This window comes from Meles meles, chromosome 10, assembly GCF_922984935.1.
Source record: "Meles meles chromosome 10, mMelMel3.1 paternal haplotype, whole genome shotgun sequence".
NCBI lineage: Eukaryota > Metazoa > Chordata > Mammalia > Carnivora > Mustelidae > Meles > Meles meles.
The window spans coordinates 67421847-67448047 of record NC_060075.1 but is presented as its reverse complement, the minus strand read 5'-3'; the positions used below and the strand labels follow the sequence as shown (position 1 = coordinate 67448047).

At 39.2% G+C, this 26201-nt stretch overlaps 1 protein-coding gene across 1 annotated transcript in view; it reads right to left on the bottom strand.

The window, feature by feature from the left end:
- Positions 1 to 25934, bottom strand: part of COL28A1 (collagen type XXVIII alpha 1 chain) — a 159873-nt gene extending 133939 nt beyond the window's left edge. Inside the window, exons 1-8 of the mRNA XM_046020788.1 lie at positions 25810 to 25934; positions 22525 to 22685; positions 20816 to 21372; positions 14721 to 14741; positions 12950 to 13006; positions 10419 to 10472; positions 8532 to 8573; positions 3682 to 3708 (exon numbers count right to left, since the gene is read on the bottom strand). Coding sequence (XP_045876744.1) covers positions 3682 to 3708; positions 8532 to 8573; positions 10419 to 10472; positions 12950 to 13006; positions 14721 to 14741; positions 20816 to 21372; positions 22525 to 22648 — 882 coding nt within the window. The 5' untranslated portion in view covers positions 22649 to 22685; positions 25810 to 25934. The remainder of the gene's footprint in view (positions 1 to 3681; positions 3709 to 8531; positions 8574 to 10418; positions 10473 to 12949; positions 13007 to 14720; positions 14742 to 20815; positions 21373 to 22524; positions 22686 to 25809) is intronic.
- Positions 25935 to 26201: the final 267 nt, after the last annotated feature.

Below are 26201 nucleotides of genomic sequence, written 5' to 3'. Positions count from 1 at the left end.
CACAGTCCTTGTTTTTTTCCCACAACATGATACTCCATCCTGAGTACCAACTTTAGTTAGTTAGTAGTTAGTAGTAAGTTAGTAGTAAGAGCAAGGTCCTGAGACCATGCCATGGGTTGGTGAGAAAAGGAGCCATGAGGAATTAACAAGAGGGGACGGGCAGCGTGGCAAGCACCCTGTTACTTCCCATCATCTCACTCTCTAGTCCTGCCTTTCCTGGAATAGCAATGGAAAAAAGAACTAACATTTAAATTATGCTTTGCAGTTTATGATCACTGTTATTTTGCAGACCTTATCCTGGTTAAGCTGCCATCAACTGTCTGACGTGGCTATTATTAGCCCAAGTTTACAGACTGAGAATTGGTGATTCCAAAAGTTAAGTAACTTGCTCATGTAGAATGAGAATTGGGACCTCTGAATAGCAATCCATTGTATCAGACTTCTAAGACTTTGAGTAATTAGAACTAAAAGGTAGAAAAGGCAATTAGAAAAACAACTGAAGTTAGAATGTTCAACTGCTTTCATATTTTTTTTCTGAACCTCAAAGCAATTCCTTTTAAATTTTTCTTTTATTTGAGCATAACTGACACACAGGGTTACATTGGTTTCAGGTGTACATCACGGTGATTCAACTTCTCTATATATGACACAGTGCTCACCCCTGTGTAGTGACTATCTGTAACCATCCGACACTATTTCAATATCACTGACCATGTTGCCTAAAAGCAATTCTTATCTTGAAGCTCTGGCAACTCAGCTGGAGAGGTTAAATGAGTTCCTTACATGTACATGCCAGCCAGTGACTCCTAGTCTAGTGCCCTCACTACTGTCTTTCTGCCGCTGCTGTATAGTGCACAAGCCGTAAGGCACGCTACGCAAAGTCCCACCGCACCGTGACATAAGAAGCTTGGGCTCAGTGAACATCAGTGCCCTGCATCCATTAAAGGATTCACACGGTGAAAAATGAATGTCAGCTGAACAGTGTATTTAGTGATACAGTGGATTTCTATTCTGATGCAAGCTTTATCTCATCACAAAATACCAGCAAGCAGTTCACAGACCAATAACACATGGGCAGACCACTCTTGGAATAGCACTGCTCTAATGAAGGGAAATAACAATTGTAACCACCAATCAGGGGTCCAAAATCCAAAGCCTTTACATTACTGCTAATCCCCATAACAGATTATTTTAGATTAGAGAGAAAGAGAGAGAGGCAAGGGATGTTCGGAGAGATTAAATAGCTTGCCCATGACCACAGGCTTGAGTCTGTTAGATTCCCAGGTCCATGTTCATCAACCACCCTGCTATGGTCTGCAAGTTACTTTCCACTAGCCTAGGGTACTACATGGGGTGTTGCTGGCATCAGGAGCAGGAAAGAAGGAGATGCAATTCCTCGATCCAGCTATGCCTCTGTTCAAAAGCAATCTGTTCTCTTGACATATCAAACTGAGTCAATCTACCCAGGAAAACCTGAGCTTTCACTTAGAACAAGTTGAACATTTATTTCTGAATGCAAATGGAAAATCACTCTTGAAGAATCCATTAGAAAGCAATTAATTTAATAATGTTGGGTGGGAATAAAATGAGTCAAGCACCAAAATATAAAACAGAAAAGTACCATAAATACACTCAAAATTCTTTTGGCCTGGATTCACATTCCATTTGTCCAGACAGATTTGTTAGCTATAGGGTCCTGAGGACCAGCATTTGCTTTGGGGGCAGACTTCCATCAATGAAAATATTGTACTCATGTTATTTGCCTCTGCAAAGGCGTTTTCTTTTTTGGTAGGCTCAGTAATCCCTGTGGAATGGCCACAATTACACAGTTTCAGAGAGCAAGTGCTTCAGAAAGCTATGAACAGATTAGCTCTGTTTCCAGCCTCTGATTTCTGATGCTGCTGTTCCTGGTCAAATTCTGGTTTGAATGTCAATGGTTCGGGATCACTTTACTCTGACAGCTTATATTTTCCAAATGAGAACTCCACCAGTGATTCTGTAATTTCCCAGAAGGTTAAATGAGTTTTTTCATATATACAAATATACATGAGTGTGTGTGTGTGTGTGTGTGTGTGTGTGTAAATTTATATAGTATTTGTGGGTAGCTCACATTATAAATCAAGATGGGAGGGCCTGGATAATTTTCTCCAACTGTATATAGGACAATTTTACGGTCCTGAAACATTCTTGACTCTCCTGTATTAACATTTGTTCCCTGACTCTTCGTAATAGTACCTTACATTTATAGACCAAAAAAGAGTTTATAATACATTGTCACATCCATAATTCCATTTGATTCTCCAACCACCCTGTAAACTAAGGAAGCCTACATTAATCCAGTTCTATGCAGATGAAGAAACAGGCACTTAACCTGTCCAGTGACTGGGATGTATTCATTTGCCTGTATGTAGACTCCCCTCTAATATATGCAGGGCCCAGGGCAAGAGTGCAGGGGAGGCTTATATACCCTGTATTAAAACTGTTGAAAGCTATATATGAAGCTAGTAAACTACTAATGTTCTAACTTCCCTTTCAACAAATATACCTTCAAAAGGAATACAAAATGAAAGAGTTTTGATATTCTTCAGAGGTCCATGTGCAAGTAGAGCCCCATGCCCACAGCCTACAGCCCTGCCCACACTTGACTCCGCCCCACTTCTGGTTCCTTCCACCACAGGTGGGACGATGCACACGAAGGTGCCCCAGGCAGCAGTAAAACAAAGCTCCCACCAGGGCCCCCTCCAGCCTCAACAAACAACTTGCATTTTGTTTCCCCTCAGGCCCAGGAAAAAGATGGACAGAGGAAAGAAGTTTGTATCTGCCTTCAAAGCAGGCCCAGGCCATTTTGCAGGGACTTCGGAGGTCTTGGTTACCTAACGTGCGATCTAGGTTCAAGGGGGCACAAGCCTCTTGCCCTATAACTTCCTGGCTCCAATGGGGTTTCGGGCCGGAGAAGACCCAGAGCGAGATCTCTGGCCCAGGTCTGAGGTTGTAGACAGACTGAATGAGAGAGGCACACTCTGCTTTGAGATAGACAATCTGCTAACAGAGCAGTAGCATGAACCTATGAATGAGCCATTGAACACACTCAAAGGTTCTGGAGCTCCCCCTCCAGTTTCCAAACCTGTAGTTGGCAAAGAATCCTAAAATAACCTATCAGCCCATAACTTCTGTTTGTTTGTCAAATTTACACCCCTGGCCTACAAGACCCCTACCCAGCTCTACCCAGATGTCTGACTGTATGAAATAAGCAGTTCCTAATTTCTTCACCAGGATAAATCTTCTTGATTCTGTGAGAGGGGCCGGTGTCTAGGTGTTGTAGGAGGTGAGGCAGCATGAAAGAAACCCAACCATCATGTTGCTGCATCCGTGTGTATGTAGAAACTTGGAGTCTGGATATCTGTGTTGCATGCCTGTTACATTGGGGTTCTCATGTTTGCAGAGCTGAAAGAGGCTGGACCCTGATCCCAAGAATCTTAGGGGACTTTCACCCCTACAACATGTCCTGTACCTTAAGTTCTACTATTATTTTGTATTAACAGAGTTAAGAGTACATCTAGGACTTAGGGAATCCAGACTTACAAAAATAAAGGAAAACAACTTTTATTAAGTACATAAATATAGTTAGGTTTCTTTTTCTTTCTGAAATCCTGGTCTCCGTATTGGTTGTTACCAACTTACCTTCTCACCCTTGTACCCAGGAATTCCCTAGTTGAAAAAAGAAAGAAAGAGTAAAATATGTTAGAAGACATTGTTGGAGGGAGTATTTGATATTTTTCATTTACGAAGTATAACAAAGCACATTTTTAAGTCAAGGAAACTAAGACCACATACGGAAATGTTAAGCGATGTTACTTCTCTTTGAGCTTAGGGAATGTGCACTGACAAGCGAGAAGAAAAGAACCTACTTTTCCCTTAATTACATTCTATTCTCAGTTCCACATATTTTTTTCAAACCTGGTTCCTTACCCTTGGGCCCACAGCTGAAGGAGAGACTAGACACTGAAACTTGTTGCGGAAGGGACAACCCATAATGCTCCTTTCAGAACTGTTGTATTGACTTGTTGTTGTTGTTGTTGTTGTTGTTGTATTGACTTTTAAACTAGGAACCATCCCAGCTGAGAATGTTCCACAGAGGCTGTTGGAGAAATGGGCCTTGAAAACGAGCTAAGATAATGGCCTTTCCAATGTATATAAATATTTATATCCATTATGGTCCTCCTTTCAAATTTGGCCTGGAATATAGAGCATCAATGAAATAAATGGTTCCTTTATCAACGCTAATGAGACAGTGACCTTTAAGTTCCTATATTTTATCTCCCACTAACTACAGGGCCGGTGCCTCTGCTCCTCTTCTGTGTCACTCCGGGGAATCCCGCACAGCCTCCTGCATTGTGTCCCTGCCCAAGAGCCCTCTAAGTAACACGCTACTGAATATTAAGTGAACTGCAAAATTACCAACTTTCAGCAACAGCAAGCCTTTTCCAAATAGGGTTTCGTGTCTTTTTCCCACAACAATAGCTTTTAGGTATGAAAATAGAATTGTAAGATGTAGTTTAAGTGAGCTGCAGAAACCAACGGGATAAACAAGCTATTATCGCAGTTACATGTGTCAGACTAGAGAATTCTGTTTTGTATGACTTTTCTTACAAAAGACAAAAAAGGAAAACCTTGGGGAGGGAAATAACACGTCTCTCCAAATGAGCGGTCACTGAGAAAGGGGACATAAAAATAGAACTACAGGCAAAAATATTGTTACACTGTAATTTAATTCATCTTGGAAATATTTATTAGCAGAAAGGGTTTGAGTTTTCATCCTGGGCTTAAAATTAAAGGCCACATTATAGACAGCCAAATTGGGGTTCTTTATGAAGACAACTTACGTTCACAGCAACCACGAAATGCTAGACTTCCGGCTTCAGGAACCCCACCCCTGATGGCACACAACCATACTAAAATCCTGTCATTATTTTATGTTAAAGAGTTAAGACTGTATGTAGGAAGGAGACAACATAGTTTATGAATAGAAACTTTACTTTTTTTTCATGTTTTAAACATTTTAAATAAATAGAGACAAGTTTAAAACTTGAAAAAGAATATAGACTTCGGGTGCCTAGAAACCTTAATTTTTATAGCATCCTCTTCCCCCCTCCCCCGTTTTTCTTTCTGAAATCTCAATTTATTGTTTGCTGGCTATCAGCTTCCTTCCTTCCTTCCTTTCAGGACATCTTAATTACTAGTTTTAAACCATTCAAATTTAAAATATCCAAAACTGAACTCATCAGTCTGCCAAATTTTCTTCTGACTTTCCTGTTTCTATTAATGGTACCATCGTATTTCAAATCACACAGAATCAAATGTTTATAATTATCTTTTCTCTCTACCTGCTCCTTGCATTCCTCTAATCCAACCAGTTAAAATTCTCCACCAGCTTTCACTGCATTTAGTTTTAAATCCATTCTCCCTACCCGTCAGTCAGCAGGACTCTCCGTAACCCACCCCTGCCTTTCTTCATAACCTGTCTACCACCACTCTGCCAAGTCCTGGCTTTCTTTCCATTTCTCCAGGCCACTAGGCTTATTCCCACTCAAGAGTCTTTGTACCTACTGCTCTCTCGGCCTAGAACACTCTCATGACCTTGTTTTATGTTTCCAGAACATATCTCACTGACGAAATCTCATTTGTTCGCATGTTTATTGCTCCCCCTGCTAGAAGACTGTATGAAATAGGAACCGTTTTGCTCACTCCTATATCCGCAGGAGTGAAGCAGAGGACTGAGCATATAGCACGTGCTCAATAAATGTTTGCTGACGATAGGAATCAGAGTCAGTCCCCAAAGCCTTTTCATGGTTCTTACAACGGTCTCTTCTTTTCTGTTCTATCATCATTGTGCCCAATTCTGTCCAATAGAATGTGAGCCTCGTATGTAATTTAATTCCCTAATAGCCACATTAAAAAAGCAACAATGAACAGGTGGAAACAAATTTTTAACAATATATTTTACTGAGGGTCCCCCTAGGTAGTTCAGCAGGTTAAGCGTCTGACTCCTGATTTCCGCTCAGGTCACAATCTCAGAGTTGTGAGATTGAGCCCGCGTCTGGCTCTGTGCTGGGCATGGAGCCTGCTTAAGATTCCCTCTCTCCCTCTGCCCCTGCCCTCCCCCCACTCTCGCATGCATATGCGCTCTTTCTAAAATAATAATAATAATAACAACAATAGCAATAATAATATTTTTTACAGACTCCCATAGGTCTGAAATACATTTCAACATATGACCAGTATAAAAGTTATTACAGAAATATTTTACATTTTCTTTGGCACTAAGTCATCAAAATTCATTGTGTATTTTACTCCTACAGCACACCCCCATTCAGGCTAGCCGTTCAGTGAGCACATATGGCTAGAGACTTTCACAGTGTCCAGAGCAGCCTTAGCCAGGGTCCCTGTTCTTATATGGATGATAACAGAAAACCTTCTAAGTGCTCCTTTCTTCTGCTTATTCCCCCTTCAATTTCTGCTTTAGAGTCATGGCAGATTAATCTTCTGAGTACATGGCTCTTGGGTTCTGAGCTTCATCTCATATAAATCGCTCACCTAGCAGAGCAACCATGGAGCACCCACTTTGACCTTCAACTGTTTCTGGCAACACTCGTCTTCAGGCATCCCCCCTCACCGTTTTCCAACACATCGCCTTCCCCCAGGTCGCTGCTCATGGCACCCTCTAGCTGCAATGCCTGTCGCCTTCCACCCTTCTGTTCTGTCCTTGCCTGTCACGATCCTTCACTCTCCAGGAGTCATCCTATAAAATCTACCTTGGTTTCACTATCCTCTGAGTGCCCATAATAATTTGTGCATGCAATATTTATAATATTTTTACATTCTGCCTCATAACGGAGCTATTTTTTTAATTAAGGTATACTTGATACACAATCTTACCTTTGTTTCAGGTATAAACATAGTGATTCAATTTCTCTCTACATGATGTTCTGCTCGCCACAAGTGTAGCTATAATCTGTCTCCACACAGCCCTATTATGATACCATTGACTATAGTCCCTATGCTGTACCTTTTTTTCCCCAATTTTAACAGATTTTATTATACAATACTATTTTTAGAAGCACATTCAATAATATCGCCACCAGACTCATCAAAAACGTTCATGATAGCACATACAAGTTTTCAAAATTCTATTTGTTAACATATAGTGTATTATTAGCCCCAGGGGTACAGGTCTGTGAATCACCAGGTTTACACACTTCACAGCACTCACCATCGCACATACCCTCCCCGATGTCCATAACCCCATTACCCTCTCCCTTACCCTCTCCCACCGGCAACCCTCAGTTTGTTTTGTGACATTAAGAGTCTCTTATGGTTTGTCTGCTGTACATTTTATCCTAGTGACTTACTCATTCCATAACTGGATGCCTATACCTCTCACTCCCCTTCACTCATTTTGCCTACCCCCACCCACCTCCCTTCTGGCAACCAATATTGTAGCTGTTTTAAATATCTTAATCTCTCCCATAGTAAACTTTTTTGAAAAATATAAGTGTTTTGTCTTAATTTTATTTTAATAAATAATAATGCTTCATTTAGGAAATAGGAAATATTTCCTAAATGAATAGCTAACATTTCTGAATGAATTTCCATTGTTCATAAAGTTGATTAAAAACACCAAGAGAGGGGCGCTTGGGTGGCTCAGTTGGTTAAGCGACTGCCTTCAGCTCAGGTCATGATCCCAGAGTCCTGGGATTGAGTCCTGCCTCGGGCTCCCTGCTCCTTGGAGAGTCTGCTTCTCCCTCTGACTTTCTCCCCTCTCATGCTCTCTCTCACTGTCTCTCTCTCAAATAAATAAAATCTTAAAAAAAAAAAAAAAAACCACCAAGAGACCAAGAGATCAGTTTTTAAAACCTCTGGACCCAACCCCTGGGCTTTCACCAAGGGGACAGCCAGGAGGAACAATGTGACATGGCCCTTTTTTTTTTATTCACCGTGCATGCTTCCCTGCTCTTTGCTGCCTTACTGAAACTGCCCAGAAAAATGCAAAAGAAGAATTTACTGTGACTATTTCTCAGACAATCTCTAACATCTTCTAATTTTAGGAATAATAAATCAGCTAGAATGATAACTTTGGGGGGGTTCTGTAGATCCAATTTACAGAAGCATAGTTTAGATTATATAATTCTGTGCTCACAGAATTTTTAAATCATTCTTTACTGGAAAAAAAACCCACAAGACACAAAGCAAGATATTTTTCTTATTTAAGTCTCCCACAAATCTCACTTAAGCATCAGAGAACGTCCTGTGGTTGACTACCTGGTCCGTCCTCACTCCTGTTGCACAGAGCATTCTCTCCCCACATCTCCAGTTCTAAGATCCCATTTGTCTGATTGCCTGTCTGAGCCACTGAGAGCACACATACATAGAAATCTTTTTAGCACTCATGCTATAGGGGTCACAATGATCAATTACAGAATCCTAGCATCTTGGATTACTTCCTTGGGAAGAAATTCCAGTTGTATACATACCCCCGGGCCTCTTTCTCCTGGTTCCCCTTTTTGAGCATCACCCTGTGATAAACAAACAAATGAAACTCAGTCACAATTCCACGGCTTGCACAGTGACTGTTCAATAAAATGCATAATTCAGAATTCCCAAATTAACAGGTTAACCCCATGGAGAAAAAAATCTTTGGCCTTTACCATTGACATTTCACCATGCCATCTAGAGAAGAAAATAGCAGCTCAGATAGCCTTTGCCCTTTGGAGCGAAGTCGGATGCATAGGGTACATGATCCAGGTATATTTGCTCAGCTTAGGACAAGTTTTGCATCCCAGTTTAACAACACAGCCTTTGTTCTCAAATACAGCCTTCTACCCCATCGGAGCCAGCCATTTTGGCTTTCCTCCAAGGGGTTTTGGAATGTTTTCCGAAATGTTCTTAAGAGTAATTGCTTGATTTCAGCGAGACTTAGGAAAATATATTATGTGGCCCAAAACTGCAAGCTAAATAAATGAAATGTAAACATAGATTTAAAGCAGGTATTTAACAAAACAAAAAAGAAGACATGATGGCATCAGTTCGGACCTAAATAATGAGTGGGTAGGATTGTGTATGTTTGTATTGTAAGGACACCTAAGGATGCATCATATTCCTTTTCTTTGACAAGCAAGCAATTGGCTTTCATGCATCTAAAATACTTTCATGCCTCTAACTTATTCTGTTTTTCATTACCTCCCTAAGCACAGTTTCAGAGGAGAAGCTATTGGGTTAAAATTTGAATATTTGAATACTTCTTATGTAATGTCTATTTGCTTTCCATAATATTTGCACCAAGTTACCTTTGCAATGAAGAGCAAACCAGTTTCACCACCTCATTGCTCTCACTGGTTATTACTTTCATGTTATTGTTGTGTTAACTGCTACCAAAAAGTCATTTTTTTTAAAAAATCGGAAGCATACACATACACAAAAAACCCCAAACTATGTGAACTAGAAAACTGCTCCCCTCCCCATGCAAAAAACCACCCAACAACCCTGGACTACAAAGTTTCTAAAGTGTGAATAATTAGTATTGAAGGGTGCCTCATTGTCCTTATCTAAATTTCAGTAATTATCTAGTGAAATTAAATGTTTTTCTATTTCTTTATTTACTGGTTTTATTTCCTCTCTTGAAAATTGTTTGGGTCCTTTGACCAACTGATTATTAGCGGCTTGATATTTTCTTATCCATTTTATAAAGCCTTTATATACTGTATAAATTAACCCAATGTCCATTGTATTTGATGCAGCTATTTCTGTTTTCCTCTTTATTTAATTATTATTTTTCATTACATAGAATTCCACCATAAAATTTCAAATAGTTATCTCCCTCCCCTATGATTCTTTTAGTCACTCTTGAACTTGGAAGATCATCATCTGAAATATCATCTGATTTTTTAGAATTAATCTAGTTTCTTTTTATGGGTACACAAAGAAAAGATTTGGGAAAATGCCTGAAGATGGTCTGGTAGTTTTCCATAAAATGGAAATGGTCAGCTTTCCATAAAATGGATCCATAATAAACATTAAGTGTCATTGTCAATCTGATATGAACTATGTATTAGTAATTCATGGAACATTGTAGTAATTAATTTGAGCCAATGCTACCTATGTAAGTATGATTGCAATTTGTTCAGTATTCCTAGGTTTCCTAGACTTATTGACTAAAATGATCATATATTACTTAGGATTTACAAGCTAAAACAACGCAATTAGAAAATACAGGAAATAAGCATCCTGTAATCTTCACAGAAGTCATCATATTTTTGGCATTGACATATACTGAAGTGCTCTTTGTTTTCTTCATTTTTGTTCTTTAAATAAATCTAGAAAGATATACAGTTGTTTAAAAAGAAAGCTGTTTATTCATTTACCGGGTTTCCTTTTGGTCCTCGCTCACCTTTGATACCTGGGTTTCCATGCGTACCCTGAAGGCAAAGGGAAAAAAGATTATATTGAGTTCACATCCTACTGGATTTTTACACATTACAATAATTTCTGATCAGCTTCATCCCATAAAAGGAGTGAAGACTGTAAACAGACTTAACCTGCCAAGCAGAGAATCAACTGTATTCTCTCCTTTACTACACACCAGGAAGACTGCACTGTCTTGAACAGGTCAAATTCTCCAGATTTGTGCAAAAGAGGATACTGTCTTTGCCTGATATCCAAGGGATCATTTCAAAGATGAGAGAAGAGAGTGTTCCAGTCCTGTTCCAGAAAGGTGTTATGTTTTCCTACTCTCAGACCCTAGAAACTTGGCTTTTCTAAGAACTGGTTTTAGGGACACTCAGTAAATGTTAGGTTTTTTTGTTTTGTTTTGTTTTTTGTTTTTTTATTAAAGATTTTTATTTATTTGTTTGACAGACAGAGATCACAAGTAGGCAGAGAGGCAGGCAGAGAGAGCGGAAGGGAAGCAGGCTCCCCGCTGAGCAGAGAGCCCGATGCGGGGCTGGATCCCAGGACCCTGGGATCATGACCTGAGCCGAAGGCAGAAGCTTTAACCCACTGAGCCACCCAGGCGCCCCAGTAAATGCTAGTTTTATGTCTATCCCAGTTCAAACATGGTATGGTGCAGCATAGGGAATAGAGTCAATGGTATCGTAATCGCACTGCTCGGTGACAGAGGGTAGCTCCACTCAGGGGGAACACAGCATAACATATAAACTTGTATAGTCAGTATGTTGAACACCTGAAACTAATATAACTGTGTGTCCACTATACTTCGGTTTAAAAATATATATGGCAGGATGCCTGGGTGACTCAGTTGGTTAAGCAACCGAATCTTGATTTCAGCTGAGGTCATCACCTCCGGGTCCTGGGATTGAGCCCCGTGTTGGGTTCCTTATTCAGTGGGGCATCTGCTTGAGATTCTCTCTTTCCCTCAGTCCCTCCCCATGCTTGGGCTCTCCCTCTGCCTCTCTCTAGTATAAATAAATGAAATCTTAAAAAAAAAAAATGTTACGTTTGGTGTGCCCAGGTGGCTCAGTTAGTTAAGTGTTTGCCTCCAGCTCTGGTCATGATCCCAGGATCCTGGGATGGAGCTCCATATTATGCTCCCTGCTAAGCAGGGAGCCTGCTTTCCTTCTCCTGCTACCCCTCTTCCCCACTCCTGTGCTCTCTCTCTCTCTCGCAAATAAATATATAAAATCTTTAAAATATATATATTACTTTTTAGAAAGTGCTAAGCTAATCTCAAACAATACTGAGTGACTGAAATTGTCAGATTAACTCAGCAACTGTGAATTTTCTTACTGTTCATCCTAAAACACAATTGAATATCCCAAGTAAACCTTCCCGCCCAGCAATTTCTTGGTGTAAGAAATATAAACTAAGACTTTATAAGAAGGGAACGTTAAAACTTTAATTTAGCCAAAATCAGCTTCAACTGGCTGCCAGACTGTCCTGTAATGTATCTAACTTAACATTTTAGGAAAAAGAAAAAAAAGACAAAATCCCCACTTTCTAATGCCCTAATTGGTAGAATGATTTGAAAAGTATAGTCTTTGGACCTGAGTCTCAAGAGAAAATGTGGCATTGTCTAAGAAATTCACAGTACATTTCTCCCTGTGCCCAAATACAAGCATTTGTTCAAAAACTGTATCCACAATTTTTGAGAAATATATCCACTGGGCTTTTGACCTATAGGGTTTGAAACTACATAAGTAAACGAAATACTGACTAAGCAGCATGGATACCTTTGATGATATGTGTTAGAGAAATACACAGTATCTCCAGTCATGGCAATGCTGTTGCAAATACCTTCCCGGTGCATACATGGCCCCTCCCAGATGTTAGACCAGAATATAAAGGAAGCACTTCTTTTGGGATTATTTTATCAAGAGTTGAGTCCTCATAATAAATCCTGCCTTTAACCTTTAGTTGCCAAGTTCCATTTTACAGAATTCACTCTAATCCCCAAAGCTTTCTCACCAGCTTCCTCCCCGAGAGGCCGCCTGGTGTTGTTCTTGGAGACACGTGAAGACACACACACTTCCAGCGAGGAGGTCTGTGTCACTGGTTTCTAGGTGGAGTAGGCTAAAGCTTTCCCTACAGCACCGAGGGTTTGTATGATCTCTTTTCCTATATTTTCGCTCCAGCGTTGAGAAATTCTGGCCCCAATTGTCACATCAGAAGGGATGCTGGAACATCCTTTGTGAGAACAATTTCATCATTTTAAACCAAATCTGCCCTCTGTTCAGTCAGCAAAATCCCAGGCTTATTTCTAAGGACAGAGTGTATCCCTTTAGGAATAAAAGAAAGAAACAGTATTTCCCTGTTTGCTGCTGTTTGCACACGACTGCTTTGAGCTGCGCAAACCAGCCCTGGCATTTCCAAGGCAAGTAGAACAATCGTGACTAGGGTTCCTGACTTGATCCTCCATTCAAAGTGGAAGTGTACTCACAGGAGGCCCTGGGTCGCCTGGATCCCCCTTCTCACATTCACAAATCTTGTGTTCGCACTGCATGAAGAATGAAATCAATATTAACACACAACAAAATGCAGCATTTCAGATCTTATTCAGTACGTAACTAGATAGAACACTCCCTTGACAAAATTTTACCTTCAAATTACGGAGATTTTGTTCTCCCTTTTCAATTCTTCTAGGCTACCTCAGATCTAAGCTAGTCAACATTGCCATGGTTAGATAAAATAGACCTCCCATCGAAAATATATGTATGACATCTAGTTGCCAGTGAAAAAAGAAAATAACTATTTTCAGTGGATTTGGGGAACTTCTGCTTTTTTTCTTCTGTATGGCACATCAAAGCTCAATAATATATGAATATCAACTACTCCTTCAATCCTAAAGGAAAACATTGTGACACACCACATCTTATCAATTCCAGGACATATATTTGTCCTTATTTTAACATGTCTAAAATCAAGAATGAGTCTTTTTTTTGAATCAGGCCTGATCATAATGAAGTTGTTATTTTCTGCCCATGTACTTCAAAACTCACAGAATGAAATGGAAGAAAACTCCAGAGATACTCCTGGAGCACACTCAAGAAAAGCTGTAGCACCAGTGTTTTTGATGGCCAAGAAGCCAATATTGGTGGCCTGGAGAGGGGGAGGGAGGAAGGGCATCAGAGCCAAAAAGTGATTCAGAAGATTCAGACTCTGAATGCGAAGACGTTTTAGAAATGACCAATTTAGTTTGCCTAGTTGTCCCGTATATGTATTCACAGAAGTGATAGAGGGTTTAACAATCTATATCTAAATAAACCGAAAGGGACTCTTACCATAAGTATAAAATCAAGAATTGTCACTTATAAGAAGGTGCTATATCATAGTTTAATTGGCAGTATCCTTTCCTGTCTCAATGATACATAAAGTAATGTTGCATCTGACCATTCGAGGAAGCATGGTGCTCTGCAGGGTTTGGTTGTCTCCTATTATTTTATGCAATACTCCTTGTGAATTTCCTGGTGTTTAATCAGCAGCTGATCCAACAACGTTCACATGTTCCAAACTCTGTTTTAAGAAACACAAGTCCAGTATAGAAGTCCTTGGTAACCTGCTGGTCATCTATTGTGCTAAGCATCATCCAGCAGATACTGGCCAGCTTCCTCTGCTACTTGGTTTGCTTGCCACTGACAAGGAGAATGAGCTTCAAATCGATCACCAGGCAGCAGTGAGAGACTCTGAGCTGTCTCTCTTGGCCAGGGATCCTGGCCAAACCCAGGCACACCTCCCGAAGTGGAGGACCCCTATCAGGAGCTGGTGTCAGAGACATGCTTAGAACAAAGGAAGTCATATCAAAATAAGCAGAAACTACGCCTTCTGCGGGGTGCCTGGCTGACTCAGTCAGTGGAGCGTGCAGCTCTTGATCTCGGAGTTGTGAGTTAGAGCCCTGCTTGGGTGTAGAGGTCACTTAAATATAAAATCTTGAAAAAACAAAACAACTATGCTATTTGGTTATCAATGATTTCTAAAATTACTCTTTGAAATCGTATTAAAATATTTCCTACTTTTTCCAGATTTTGAAACCTGTAGTAGACATAGCAACATAAAGAAATCAGATGGCTGCCTCAGAATAGAGTGGTTCATTTTTAAAGGAATTAAGCATTTCTATGTAGACAAACCTTATCCTCTAATGTGAATTATAATGCTGATTTGATTATGCAGACTTTGAGAGTTAATTCATAGTAATCAAAGCATGTGGTGCTTACCTTCTCTTCAAATAAGATATCCTAGGAGAGAAAAAAAGAGTAAAACATTAACTCGATTTATAGTTCTGCTTCCAGCTTCTTATTAGTCTTAGTTATTCCCTATGGGATATGCAATTTCCAAGAAGGATAGCAATTCAGCTTTTTAACCTTGTAAAAGCAATAGCGCCTACCTGCCAAGCACCCAAGGAACACTCTGAGCCATATAATAAGAGACATGAAGGGCACTGACATTAAAAATTATTCTGTTTTCTAGGAATTTCATCCTGTTGCATCCTATGTTCTATCTTTCTATCTATCAGCTCTCTAAACTCCATAATTTGGCTATCAGCTTAATCAGCCATAATAAAAATTTCTTACTTTTACTTGCAAAGACTTAGCCAGGATACAAAATTGTGTTTTCTCTTCTTTTGCTTTTCCATCTCTATACATGCATGCATTTGTTTTTCAGCATTAAAACATTAATTTTAGAGTGATCATTTTATGAAATATCAATAAAGCTTTGAAGTCAATTAGGTCCAACCTCTCATCTTGCCCTAGGGAAATGAGGGTCTGCAGGGCTCTGACTTGCCCAAGGTCATACACTTGGCTGAACCACCTAACCAAGATCAAGTGCTACTTTATACTTACACAGAAATGAATTAAGCAGAATTTTTTTTTCAAAACTCCTTTAAATTAGAAACTCACAATCTGGTTTTTATCTAACATGCCAGCCTCCCTACCCTATCTCAGCTTAGTGGGGCATTTTCTGACAAGTGTCCTGAGGGCTGTGTCTGAAGCCAAACATAGGAAAGAAATTAACCTAGGCTTACAGATAGAATTATTGCGTCCATAACGTAAAACCTGTGGATCAGATTGATGCCTTATGATGGAATCCGAAGGGTTCATTTGCATATGATAAAAGTGGGAGGGAAAAGCACTAGAATATTTGTTGCAAGATACTAAGAATGAAAGTTGTAATGAGGAAGTTAAAGATAAGTCAGAATTGTACCTTAGGGAGGACCTCACATCCCTTTAGTTTTATTTTTACTTTACCTTTATTTCCATACAAACTAATAATACAGAAAGAAGATTTAACAAAATGCTTTAAGCCGTCCTTGTGATGCAATGGGAGGAAAAATTAGTCTGGGAATTAAGTGTCATCCAGGGTTTTCATCCTGTGTCCACTGTTACCTAGATGTGTGGCTTCGGGCAAGTCCCATAATCCATGAAGGTCATTTTCCACGTACATGAAAAACAAGAAAGTTTGACTATGTGGTCTCAGGAGTTGTAAAACTCTGGCTACAGAGCCTATCCACAAAATTCAGAGTCTTATCTCTGGCCCTTTTCTCCCATCCCTCCCAGCTACTCCCCACCCCAGTGATTTAAAAGTTTCAGCCAATGTAAACCCAGCAGAAAGCAGTTGAGATACTTGTATCTTTATGAACTAGCAGGTCATGGGAAGAAGTGGGAATTCAGATATACTGACAGTTTGGGTATAAAATGTCATTTACTCTCTCCAGAACATTTGGCCGTGCCTAGAAACCTGAAGATGTGTTTGCTTTACTTCTAGGCTGCTCAAGACATGTTCTTGCTCCCACCTGTTATTCTGACATTCCTTGAAGACAAGTCTTAGGGAAATTCTTGAGGATCCTGTATATTTCAGCATTCATTATTTTTAATAGTGAAAATTTGGAAATAATTTTGGAATTTGGAAATAATATCCATCAATATTAGAATGGATCAATAAATGAAATATTATTCAGTGGTTCTGGTGAATGCATTGGATCTACATATTTCAACACAAAAAATTTTCCAAAGATACTGAGTGAAAAAGCTAGTTGCAGATGGATATATAGAATATGATCCAAATTTTTAAAATATTTTAAACACATTTAGTTTCTCTAGGAGGGAGAGAGAGAGAAAGGAATTTGAAAAGAGTTCGAGAGACAATAAACAACTAATAATTCAAGTCAAATTGTAATATTTGAAAAAAACTGCTGAAATAAAAATCCAAAGTTTTGTTACCTTACAACCTTTTATAATAAACATTTTTCTATTATCCAATATCAATTTTTAAACTCATGAATTTAGCTATTTTGCCTGATGTATAATTTGATACTTTTTTCAGCCTTTCTTTTGAAAATTTAATTTCGGCTTTGCCATATTAACTCTTTAAAAACATGCGTCATGGGGCTTTAAAACATAACAACATAACTAACTAATTTTGGAACTCATTTGATTTTGTGTTTGCTGGAATTTGTATTCCTATGGAAACAAAAATGGACCCAAGACTCACAATAGATAAGATTGTTTCAAACAAAAAACAGAGCTCTATCCCTAAGGGCACTTATAGTCTATAAGCCCCGGTGACAGAAAACAGCACACAGCAAGCAGCGTGGGAAGGAGATCCCAGACTGGGTGGGGAGGTTGGTAACAAGACATTTTCTTGAAATAGGTGGGGTTTCTGGATAGTTTCCGAGAGCAGAATGCAAAGGACCAACTCATTGATGGAATGCAGTTCTATATATCAAAGTTTATGAGGGAAAAAATCGCAAAGGTCAGTGTGAGCAGGAAGACAAAGGAAGCAGTGAGGAGCGATATTTAAAAAGAATGGACAAAAAGGGCCCGGGTGGACAGAGTCAGACACCTTGGGATGAAGGGAGTGCTTTCACTTAAGCAGAGAGGCAGGTTATGTGGAGGGCAGCTGGGAGAACATGGTCAAAGGCATAGGGAAGGGCACGTTCAGTGAGGACCTAGGTGGATACCACAATCTAAATGGAAAGGACAAATAGACAAGACCTCCCCAAAGCGAAAGAAGGTGCATGTTATTAATGGAGGAAGAGTTTTATGGTGTATATGTTTAACATATACACATATATGGTGTATATGTTTAACATATACACATATATGGTGTATATGTTTAACATATACACATATATGGTGTATATGTTAAAGCAGAAGGCTAGAGTGGAACTGCCGATTTTGTGAATGAGTATGAGGTCGATGCTATGAGAAAGGGACAGAGGAAACATAAGGAAGGTGTCAAAGTCATTGGTACAATAGCAAATGGGATGAGAATAAAGAATTTAACAGGTAAGGATGACAAACTCTTTGACAAAAAGATATTTGCAGCTTAGTGTAGTAGCCACATAGCTTCCATAAAATCTCCTCTAAAAGACCACCTAACATATAGGGACATTGGGTTGAAACTGTTTCTTTGGTTTCAATAGTGTTATGGAAATCATAATAACATAGTATTAAAACATTGTCTATATCCTCTTCAGTGTGGAGTCATCAAGTCTCTCTGAGGCTATTCAGAACTGAAGTGTTTTCATGGGGTTCTTACATGATCCTTTTTCCTAGAGATGCCAAGGAGCTGGGAATGATTTCTTGATTTGTCTTGGATCCCGCAAGATCTATTCATTGCAGGCACTCATGTCCATTAAAATTCTACTAAAGTCTACTCCACAACAACAAAAAATAAACTGCTGATGCAAAAAACAGCCCAGCTGAATTCCAAAAATCATTATGCCGGGAGTAAGAAGCAACAGAAACAGAGTACACACTGCATAAGCTTATTTGTATACAGGCCTAGAATGTGTATACTAATCTGAAGTGGCCAAAATCAGATCAGGAGCTAAGAGGCCAGGGAAGGATGTCGTGCAAAGACAGAGGCATGAAGAAGTTTGCAGGTGATGGACAGGTTCCGTATCCCACCCGTGTTGGTGGGTTCATGAATGTATATGTCTATCAAAACTCAGAGAACTGCGTACCTTAAGAAGATGCAGTTTTGTCCTTAAATTATACCTAATGAACTTATTGTTAAAAGTCAACTACATAATTATTTCAAAATGAAAAGTTTAGCAATTCACCTAAAGATATACTAGAAATAGACGAGATGAGGAATTTTTCCAATGGCCTGATCAGGAATCAAGTTCTGTCTCCTACACAGAGACGATTTGAAACATTGAAACAGTATATTGTTCTCTGAAGGGCTAATAAGCCCTTTGGATGTTGAAAGTGTTTAGAAATCAGGCTCTCCTAAGAAGTGGCTTGTTCATAGAGCTTCCATCTGAACAAACAAGCTGAAATCACAGGATGCTAAGGAAGAGCAGGGTCGTGGGGACACTTGGTCATTCTCTGGTTTCCTCAGAAACGAACAAATAGTCCTGCTTCATGTGTACTGCCAAGATCCTGTGTTCTGGGTTGGGCAGGAGCTCTCTGTGAAGAGGATGTGTCGGGAAGCAGTAGGAACCTCCTCAGCCTACACCACTGGCCAAACAAGGAGCTGCCTGTCCTGTATCTTCCACAGTCAGCAACTGGCAACTCCTTATTTCAACTCCAAGGTTCTCTCCTACACATCTGGAATCTTCTGTTTTGGGTTCAGTGGTCAGGACTGCTTAAATTGCGGCATAGGCCGCGGTAGGCAGGTAACCAGGCACCCCTGCACATTTCCCTTCTATGCAAAAGTGATGTTCAGGGGATACCTGGGTGGCTCAGTCATTAAGCATCTGCCTTCAGCTCGGGTCATGATCCCAGAGTTCTGGGATCGAGGCCCGCATCGGGCTCCCTACTTGGTGTGAAGCCTGCTTCTCCCTCTCCCATTCCCCCTGCTTGTGTTCCCTCTCTAGCTGTCGCTCTCCTGTCAAATAAATAAATAAAGTCTTAAAAAAAAAAAAGAGAGAGAGGGAGAGAGAGAGAGATGCTCAGGATGAACCTTCATTCTATGTCCCCAGGGGGCTGAATTCTTCATTTCAAGCCTGGGCAGAGCTCTCCCTATCTACCCCCAATGAGGCTAAAAACAATAGAACTTTGGAAGAAAGTTGTTGCTTAAGTGTTTCAAGGCAGCTCTGGCTGAGAAAACCTTAAAACACAGTGACTATTTCCCCCTTCCAATATAACTTCACAGGATTAAGCAGGAAGACCCCAGGGCCTTTGCCTGTTCTTACATTTTCACCTCTAAAATGAGGAAAATATTACCTACATCATAAGATTGTTGTAAACATTGAATAAAATAAAATCTGTAAAGTGCTTAGAAAAATGCCCAATACACAGAGCATTCAAGTTGTGGTAACTATTATTTAGACTTTTTTAAAAAGTCAATGTCTTATGCTGAAAACAACAGTTATAATAATAACTTATTAGTTATTATCTTATAGTTTATATTGACTTGTAAGTTAAAAGAATAATGTTAGGAAAAGGATTGTGGGAAGGGACAAAAGGGCCAAAACCATCTCTAAAACAAGGCTGAGGGTTTTTTGCAGCCTATAGAAAACAGCCACATGAAATGTTCAGTCCATAAAGGGCAAATTTGCCCTGCTCTCTTCTAAGGAAAAAAAAATATTTTCTTAAAGAATCAATTTTTAACACGCAACAAATTAACCACTTTTTCTCCAAGAGTTTTCTTGAGAAACGCTGTGAAGAGGGATTTTATTTTGATGGCTTTGCCTTGTGTTTTCCCAAGCAGAAAGGAAAATATCTCACACACAGCTGATCAACAAAGAAAAGCATTGACACGACTAATCAGACCAATCAAATGGTACTCATTGATCTGCAGGGAGAAAGCATTGGGCGACTGCAAGTCGCAGGTGATTTTAATGGGTGGGCTTGCTAACACCTAAGAACAAGGACATAATAAAAAAAAATTGGAAGTCTATGAACTTTGCTTGAGTAGAATAATATAGCAGTATAAGACATCAAGTCAAAATATTTCTGCAGATGTTAAATGGGAAAAAAACCAACTTAGTACAAATATAGCAGACCACAAGTTGACCACAAATTGAATATAAGTCAGCAGTGTTCATGATCCCAGGATGTATAAACAGGAGCCTGAAGTGTACGACTGGAAAGTAATTCTTCCAAAATCCTCAGCATTGGCTAGCAATGAAGTTAGGAATGCAATTCCAGAGCATGAGCCTTGTACTTTCCCAGTTTATCTGGTTTAAACTATCAAGGAAGTGAAGAGAGACTTTGGAAAGATTCTCCTACCTATTTCCCAGGTGGATTCTTTTTCCTTCATCCTTCTGACCCAGTATCTATCCTTACGGAATTTGTAATTAAGGTATCAATATTATGATCAGGAATATATACATATAACCAATTCATTTGGTACCTACCAGGCGATCTCGAATTTTATCTACAAGGGTTGGATCACTTAACAGTGGAATGGGTTCACGGGATGAATCCCCAGATATCAAACGAAGTTTGGCTTCATTGACTACAGCAGAAAGTCCAATCGTGATAAATAATATTCCTGCAGTTCTGGCATCTTCAGAAAGACTCTGAACATCTGGATTCTTTGGATGGTCAATGCCATCGGTCATCAGCAAAGCCACCTTCACACCATCTTTACGCCCTTCTCTCTTAAGTAGCCCAGTGGCATTGGAGATGGCATAGTAAGAGAAGGTGCCTTGCCCAATGAAATTCATAGACTTGACCTTCTGTTTGAATGTCTGCAGATCCTTCCAAGAAGAAAAAGGTGGATCGATTTGGACAGAGCTGCTAAACTGAAGCGCTGCCAGTTTGATGTCGTATTTCAAGGCACCAACCGGGGTCAACTGGAAAACCTCATCACTCAAGCTAGCCACAAAATCTTTCTGTTTATCAAAGAGAATAATTTTAGAACTTTCAGAGCTGTCCACAATGAAGACAACATCTATGAAGCAAGTGGAGTCTGAAATAGAACAAAGAAGTTAGGCAAAATATTTGTTCCTCCTCATGAAATGACTTAGCATCAGGAAAGCCCTGGGGTAGTGTGATGTGTATGTGTTTGCTGTTGTTTTTTTGTTTTGGGGGGTTTTGGGGTTTGGGGTTTTTTGGTTTTGTTTTGTTTTGTTTTGACAGGAGAGGGGAGTGAAAAAGAGGCATTTTGCAGGTAGGGCTTAAGTTGTAAAGTACTAAATCTCTTTCCAAATCTATAAATTCTTTGCCTCTTGTAAAACCATGCAAGTCAGAAGCAAACAAATAAGCAAAATTCTATTTTGAATAATTTCCAATTGTTTAAAAATTCAACAAATATATACTTTCAAAATTTAATTTATTTAGAGAGAGAGAGATGTGGGGGGAAGGGGTAGAGGCAGAGGGAGAGAGAGAATCTCAAGCAGATTCCACACTGAACCTGAAGCCAGACATGGGGCTTGATCTTACAGCATGGGGCCCAGTCTCACGACCCTGAGATCATGACCTGAACCAAAATCAAGGGTCAGACACTTAACCAATTGAGTCACCCAGGCACCCCCAAAATTCAACAAATATTGGGCAAAGTTTCTAGAAGTAAATAATGCTCTGCCTGATTCTTGGGTTCTGTGTCACATTGGTGAGGTCCTATCTTGTTTTGGGTGGGTGTTTTTTTTTGTTTGTTTGTAGGTTCTTTTAAAATCAAGGGAGAAAATGACTATACACATCACATTGTAGCAATGAGGGAGAAAGAAACACAAAAGCAGAGAACTTAAGTTTGAATTCTAGCTCTTACTAGTTAATTTGCCAATGGCCTTGGATGCACCGCTTAACGTCTCTGGGCCTCAATTTCTGTGTCTATGACAGTGGCGGTCTCTGTCATTCCCGTTTTAAAAAGCTACTGTGAGTCTCAAATGAGATAATAAATGTACGAGGGCTCTGAAACACCTGATGTTTTTGTAAGTACGCTCTATAAGTATAGGGGGTACATTATTATCATAATATAGGTATATTAAAATAGGATGATACATATATGTTTATATATGTGGTTTGTTATTTACATCAACTGCTATTTGGAAAAATTCATATTAGTGTTTTAACAAGCTAAAACTAATTATTAAAAACAAAACCAAATTTTTTTTTTTTTTACCCTGGAGGTTATTTTTCCTTGCAAGTGAGTTGGACTTTGATCCTTTCTTTCTTTGTCCATACATTGTTTGACTCATAAAAGCCAGCAAAAGCAGGAGATAGAAGACAAAATTTCTGTTCCACATTATGGTAGATGGTGGAAAGTCATCTGTCTTGTAACACCTTTAATAGAAAAATCAGTTGTAAATACTTCCATAAAATACAGTGTTTGCTATTTCTAATTTTAAGCCAGCAGAATTGAAACCTGGCTTGTGACAGGAGCAAAGGATTTTCATTCATATTTACAGAAAAAATCTATATCGAGATTTTAAAAGATTCAAATCCAAGTAAATCATGGTACCACAACCAAACATTTATTAGTGAATGTTTCTATATAGTCAAAGAATTACATCCAAGTGATCTGAATTTCCCATTTTATTACGGGGAGCAGAGAGTAGGGAAAACCATTTAAAAACACTTCAGTCCTACTCTGTATGATGACAATGGCTCAAATACAGGGTCTGTTTCCACATTGTCACATTCTTCAAGGTGATATCAGATTGCTACTTGGTTGTTTCATTGTAACTAATTCCTGATAATCTCAATATTTTTACAGGATAGTAGAGAACCACCATCATTTCAGTCTTAATAATACATGCACAACTTCAGTTAGCTCAAAAGCCAAGTCAAAAATGAAATCGTCCTTCCAATTCCCATAGAACACCATTTCTTTTTTGTACTCTTACTTGGAAACTTCATCTACAACCGAGATCCAAGCTGGACTATGGCTGCATACATATCCAGTGAATCAAGAGAGTATGAGAGCAAAAATAATAGATTTGCTCAGCAACACTGTTCTTCTAGTGAAAAACTGATGGACAGAAATAAGACTTGAAATCAGGAAGCACTTCCTCTGACCATTCCTGTGAAACTATCTTTCTGGGTAGATTAACAATGAAAAATCTAATCCTGTCTTAAAATCTACAGCCATTTTCATGTCTCAATATGCCCAGCTCTACACTAAATGACTTTTAAACCCACGGGCCTCCCTGGCAAGAGAAGAATCATGTGGGGCTAGCCGAGTATACTTGAGAAGGAACAAGAAAGCTTTTTCTGAACCAATGTTCTGCATGGTTTGGAAATGCTTTCTTTCTTAAACCATACTGACTTCAAAAGTTCTGGAAAAGGAAATCACATTTTCCTTCACTTTGCCTTCAGGGAATGGGAACTGGGAAATCATGAGCATGATTTTTCCAGGCTCAAGTAGGGGGTAGAAATATATGCACAGGCAGTAAGAAAGGGAATGGATGACTGGCTCCTTTCATACATGCCAGATGGAGAAAACCAAAAAGGAATCAAATCTGTTGGGTTGAGGATGAACCAAAGGATGGCTCCACGCCGTCATCTGCTCCTCAGCTGACATCGTCTAGCAGGAAATTTATGAAGCTGACTCTGTATCAGTAGGGCCAAGCACCTCTGGGCAAGGCAAGGGCATCAAGGGCAATTGACCAATGTCAACTGTTCTTCAGACCAGGTGTGCTAAGACATGATGACACCCGGGTGTTACAAAAGAACGAGGTGTTTGCTGAGCAAATAAAATGCATCAAGGACATCCCTTCCCAAAGTAATTCCTTGTTAACCGAAGAGAATACAGAAGGACGTACACTTTTAACTCTGAAGACTAGTGTAAGAATAAGGCTATGTAGCAAAACACAGCTGCTATATAGCATTCTCGGGGTTGGGAGGTGAGGGGAGGCAGGCGGAATACCACCGTGTCCCTGATATTACATATAACCTATCTCTTCTGTTGAGCCCATACTACAAAAAGTGTCTCAGCAGTTCTGGAAATAAGACGCTGAGAATTTAATTTCATTGAAAATATGAGAGATTTTACAAGCCCCATGATCAACTCTTCAAAAATCTAAAGAAGGTGATTCTCCTGCAGGATCCTGAGCAGAAAACCACATTCCCCTCATTTGTAGGCCACATTTTGGGCTTTAGAAATGCTGTCTTTAAATAAACACTTGTTGGAGCGCCTGGGTGGCTCAGTGGGTTAAAGCCTCTGCCTTCGGTTCAGGTCATGATCCCAGCGTCCTGGGATCCAGCCCCGCATCGGGCCCTCTGCTCAGCAGGGAACCTGCTTCCCCCTCTCTCTCTGCCTGCCTCTCTGCCTGCTTGTCATCTGTCTGTCAAATAAATAAATAAAATCTTTAAAAACAAAAAACAAAACAAAACCTTTATAAGAAATTTTAAAAATAAACACTTGTCTTTCCTAAAACTAAGCACTGGCTCCTAAGGTTTTTTGGGGGGGGATATAATCATGAATGCTTACCTGAAGCTTTGTATATCCAATGTTCACTATCACACTTACTCCTTACCACTCATCAGTATGTCTCATATTTCATTACTGTTTGCGCTGGTATTTTTTATCCAGCACTCCCAAAGCAGTCTTGCTAGTCCCTTCTCTTTACTGACATTAACCAGAGCACACACTTCTACCTTTGGTTTTTTAGTGCCACTGCCTTCCAAAATCTCTCTTTTTTATTACTTTGGCATCTTAAGAGTACACCCATTTCTAACCATTTTTGCCATGTTTTATTCTGTCTCATTTTTAAAAATAATTTTTATTTTTCTCTCATTTAAATACCATATCCAAGCAAAATAGGTTTCAGGGGTGAAATACCATTAACTAAATAAAAGAAACATTAACCTGTATGTTCACTATAATTTGTATTTTATAAATGCAGAAACAATGATTATCTTTAGCCAAATGCTATACATTTGCCTTCTTTGCCTAAAATTTATTTTGGATAAATATCAGAATCAATAAATCCAAGAGACCTTATATTTTGTGATATTTCAAAAATGAATACTTTCAGCACAGTTTGCCAATTGTATCCAGAGTGTTTGCAGCTCCTTTTTTGCACAGAAAGATAAAATACCAAGAGAAGACTTTATTCAAATGGTCAAACCAGCTGAATTATAAAATATTCTGTAACTAATACTGAGTTATAAAAATATGTTCCAAGTTAAGAAAAAGAGGTCCCAAAAGGTATTAACATCATTGCAATGCTAGGTAGTAGACTGCAAATTAAAAATCAATTTTAAACTTTGAAATAAATTTTAAATGTTGACATTTTAACAATTATTTTTATTTTTCTAATAATTAATTTAAAATCATGGCAGAGGATAGAAAATTTTGATAAGCTTTCTTCACATAATAAATAGGCAAACTCCTTAGTCTTCCACAGTGCCTAGATGGTCCCATCTGATTTCAAGTGATTAAAATAAAACAGTTATGTCTTACCTTATAATGTTTGTCAAACAGGAATTAAAGACTGATTAAGCAAATGCCAACAGCAAGGACCATAGTTGGGGATGGAGTTGGCTATTTGATATTGTTCTGTTCTGTGGGAATAAAAATTGTCTTTGGTCTTGGAAGTTTTGCAATCTTTTATTCGTGTTTATTAGCCTAAGTTAAAGCAAGAGTGGTCAGGCATTTGGCCAGGGTACAAGATCTGGGTGGGATCAGTAAGTAATTTAAAGGAACAGTGTCCTCTCAGAACAAGCCTGTGTTCTCCAGACTGTTAACAAAAATCACTTGAGAAGATTTTCTACATTTTAGGCATTTAGGGACAGCCTGCTGTTTCTCATACCATGTCCTCCTTCTGTTTCTACTTTCTCTGCCCGGGGTGTGCT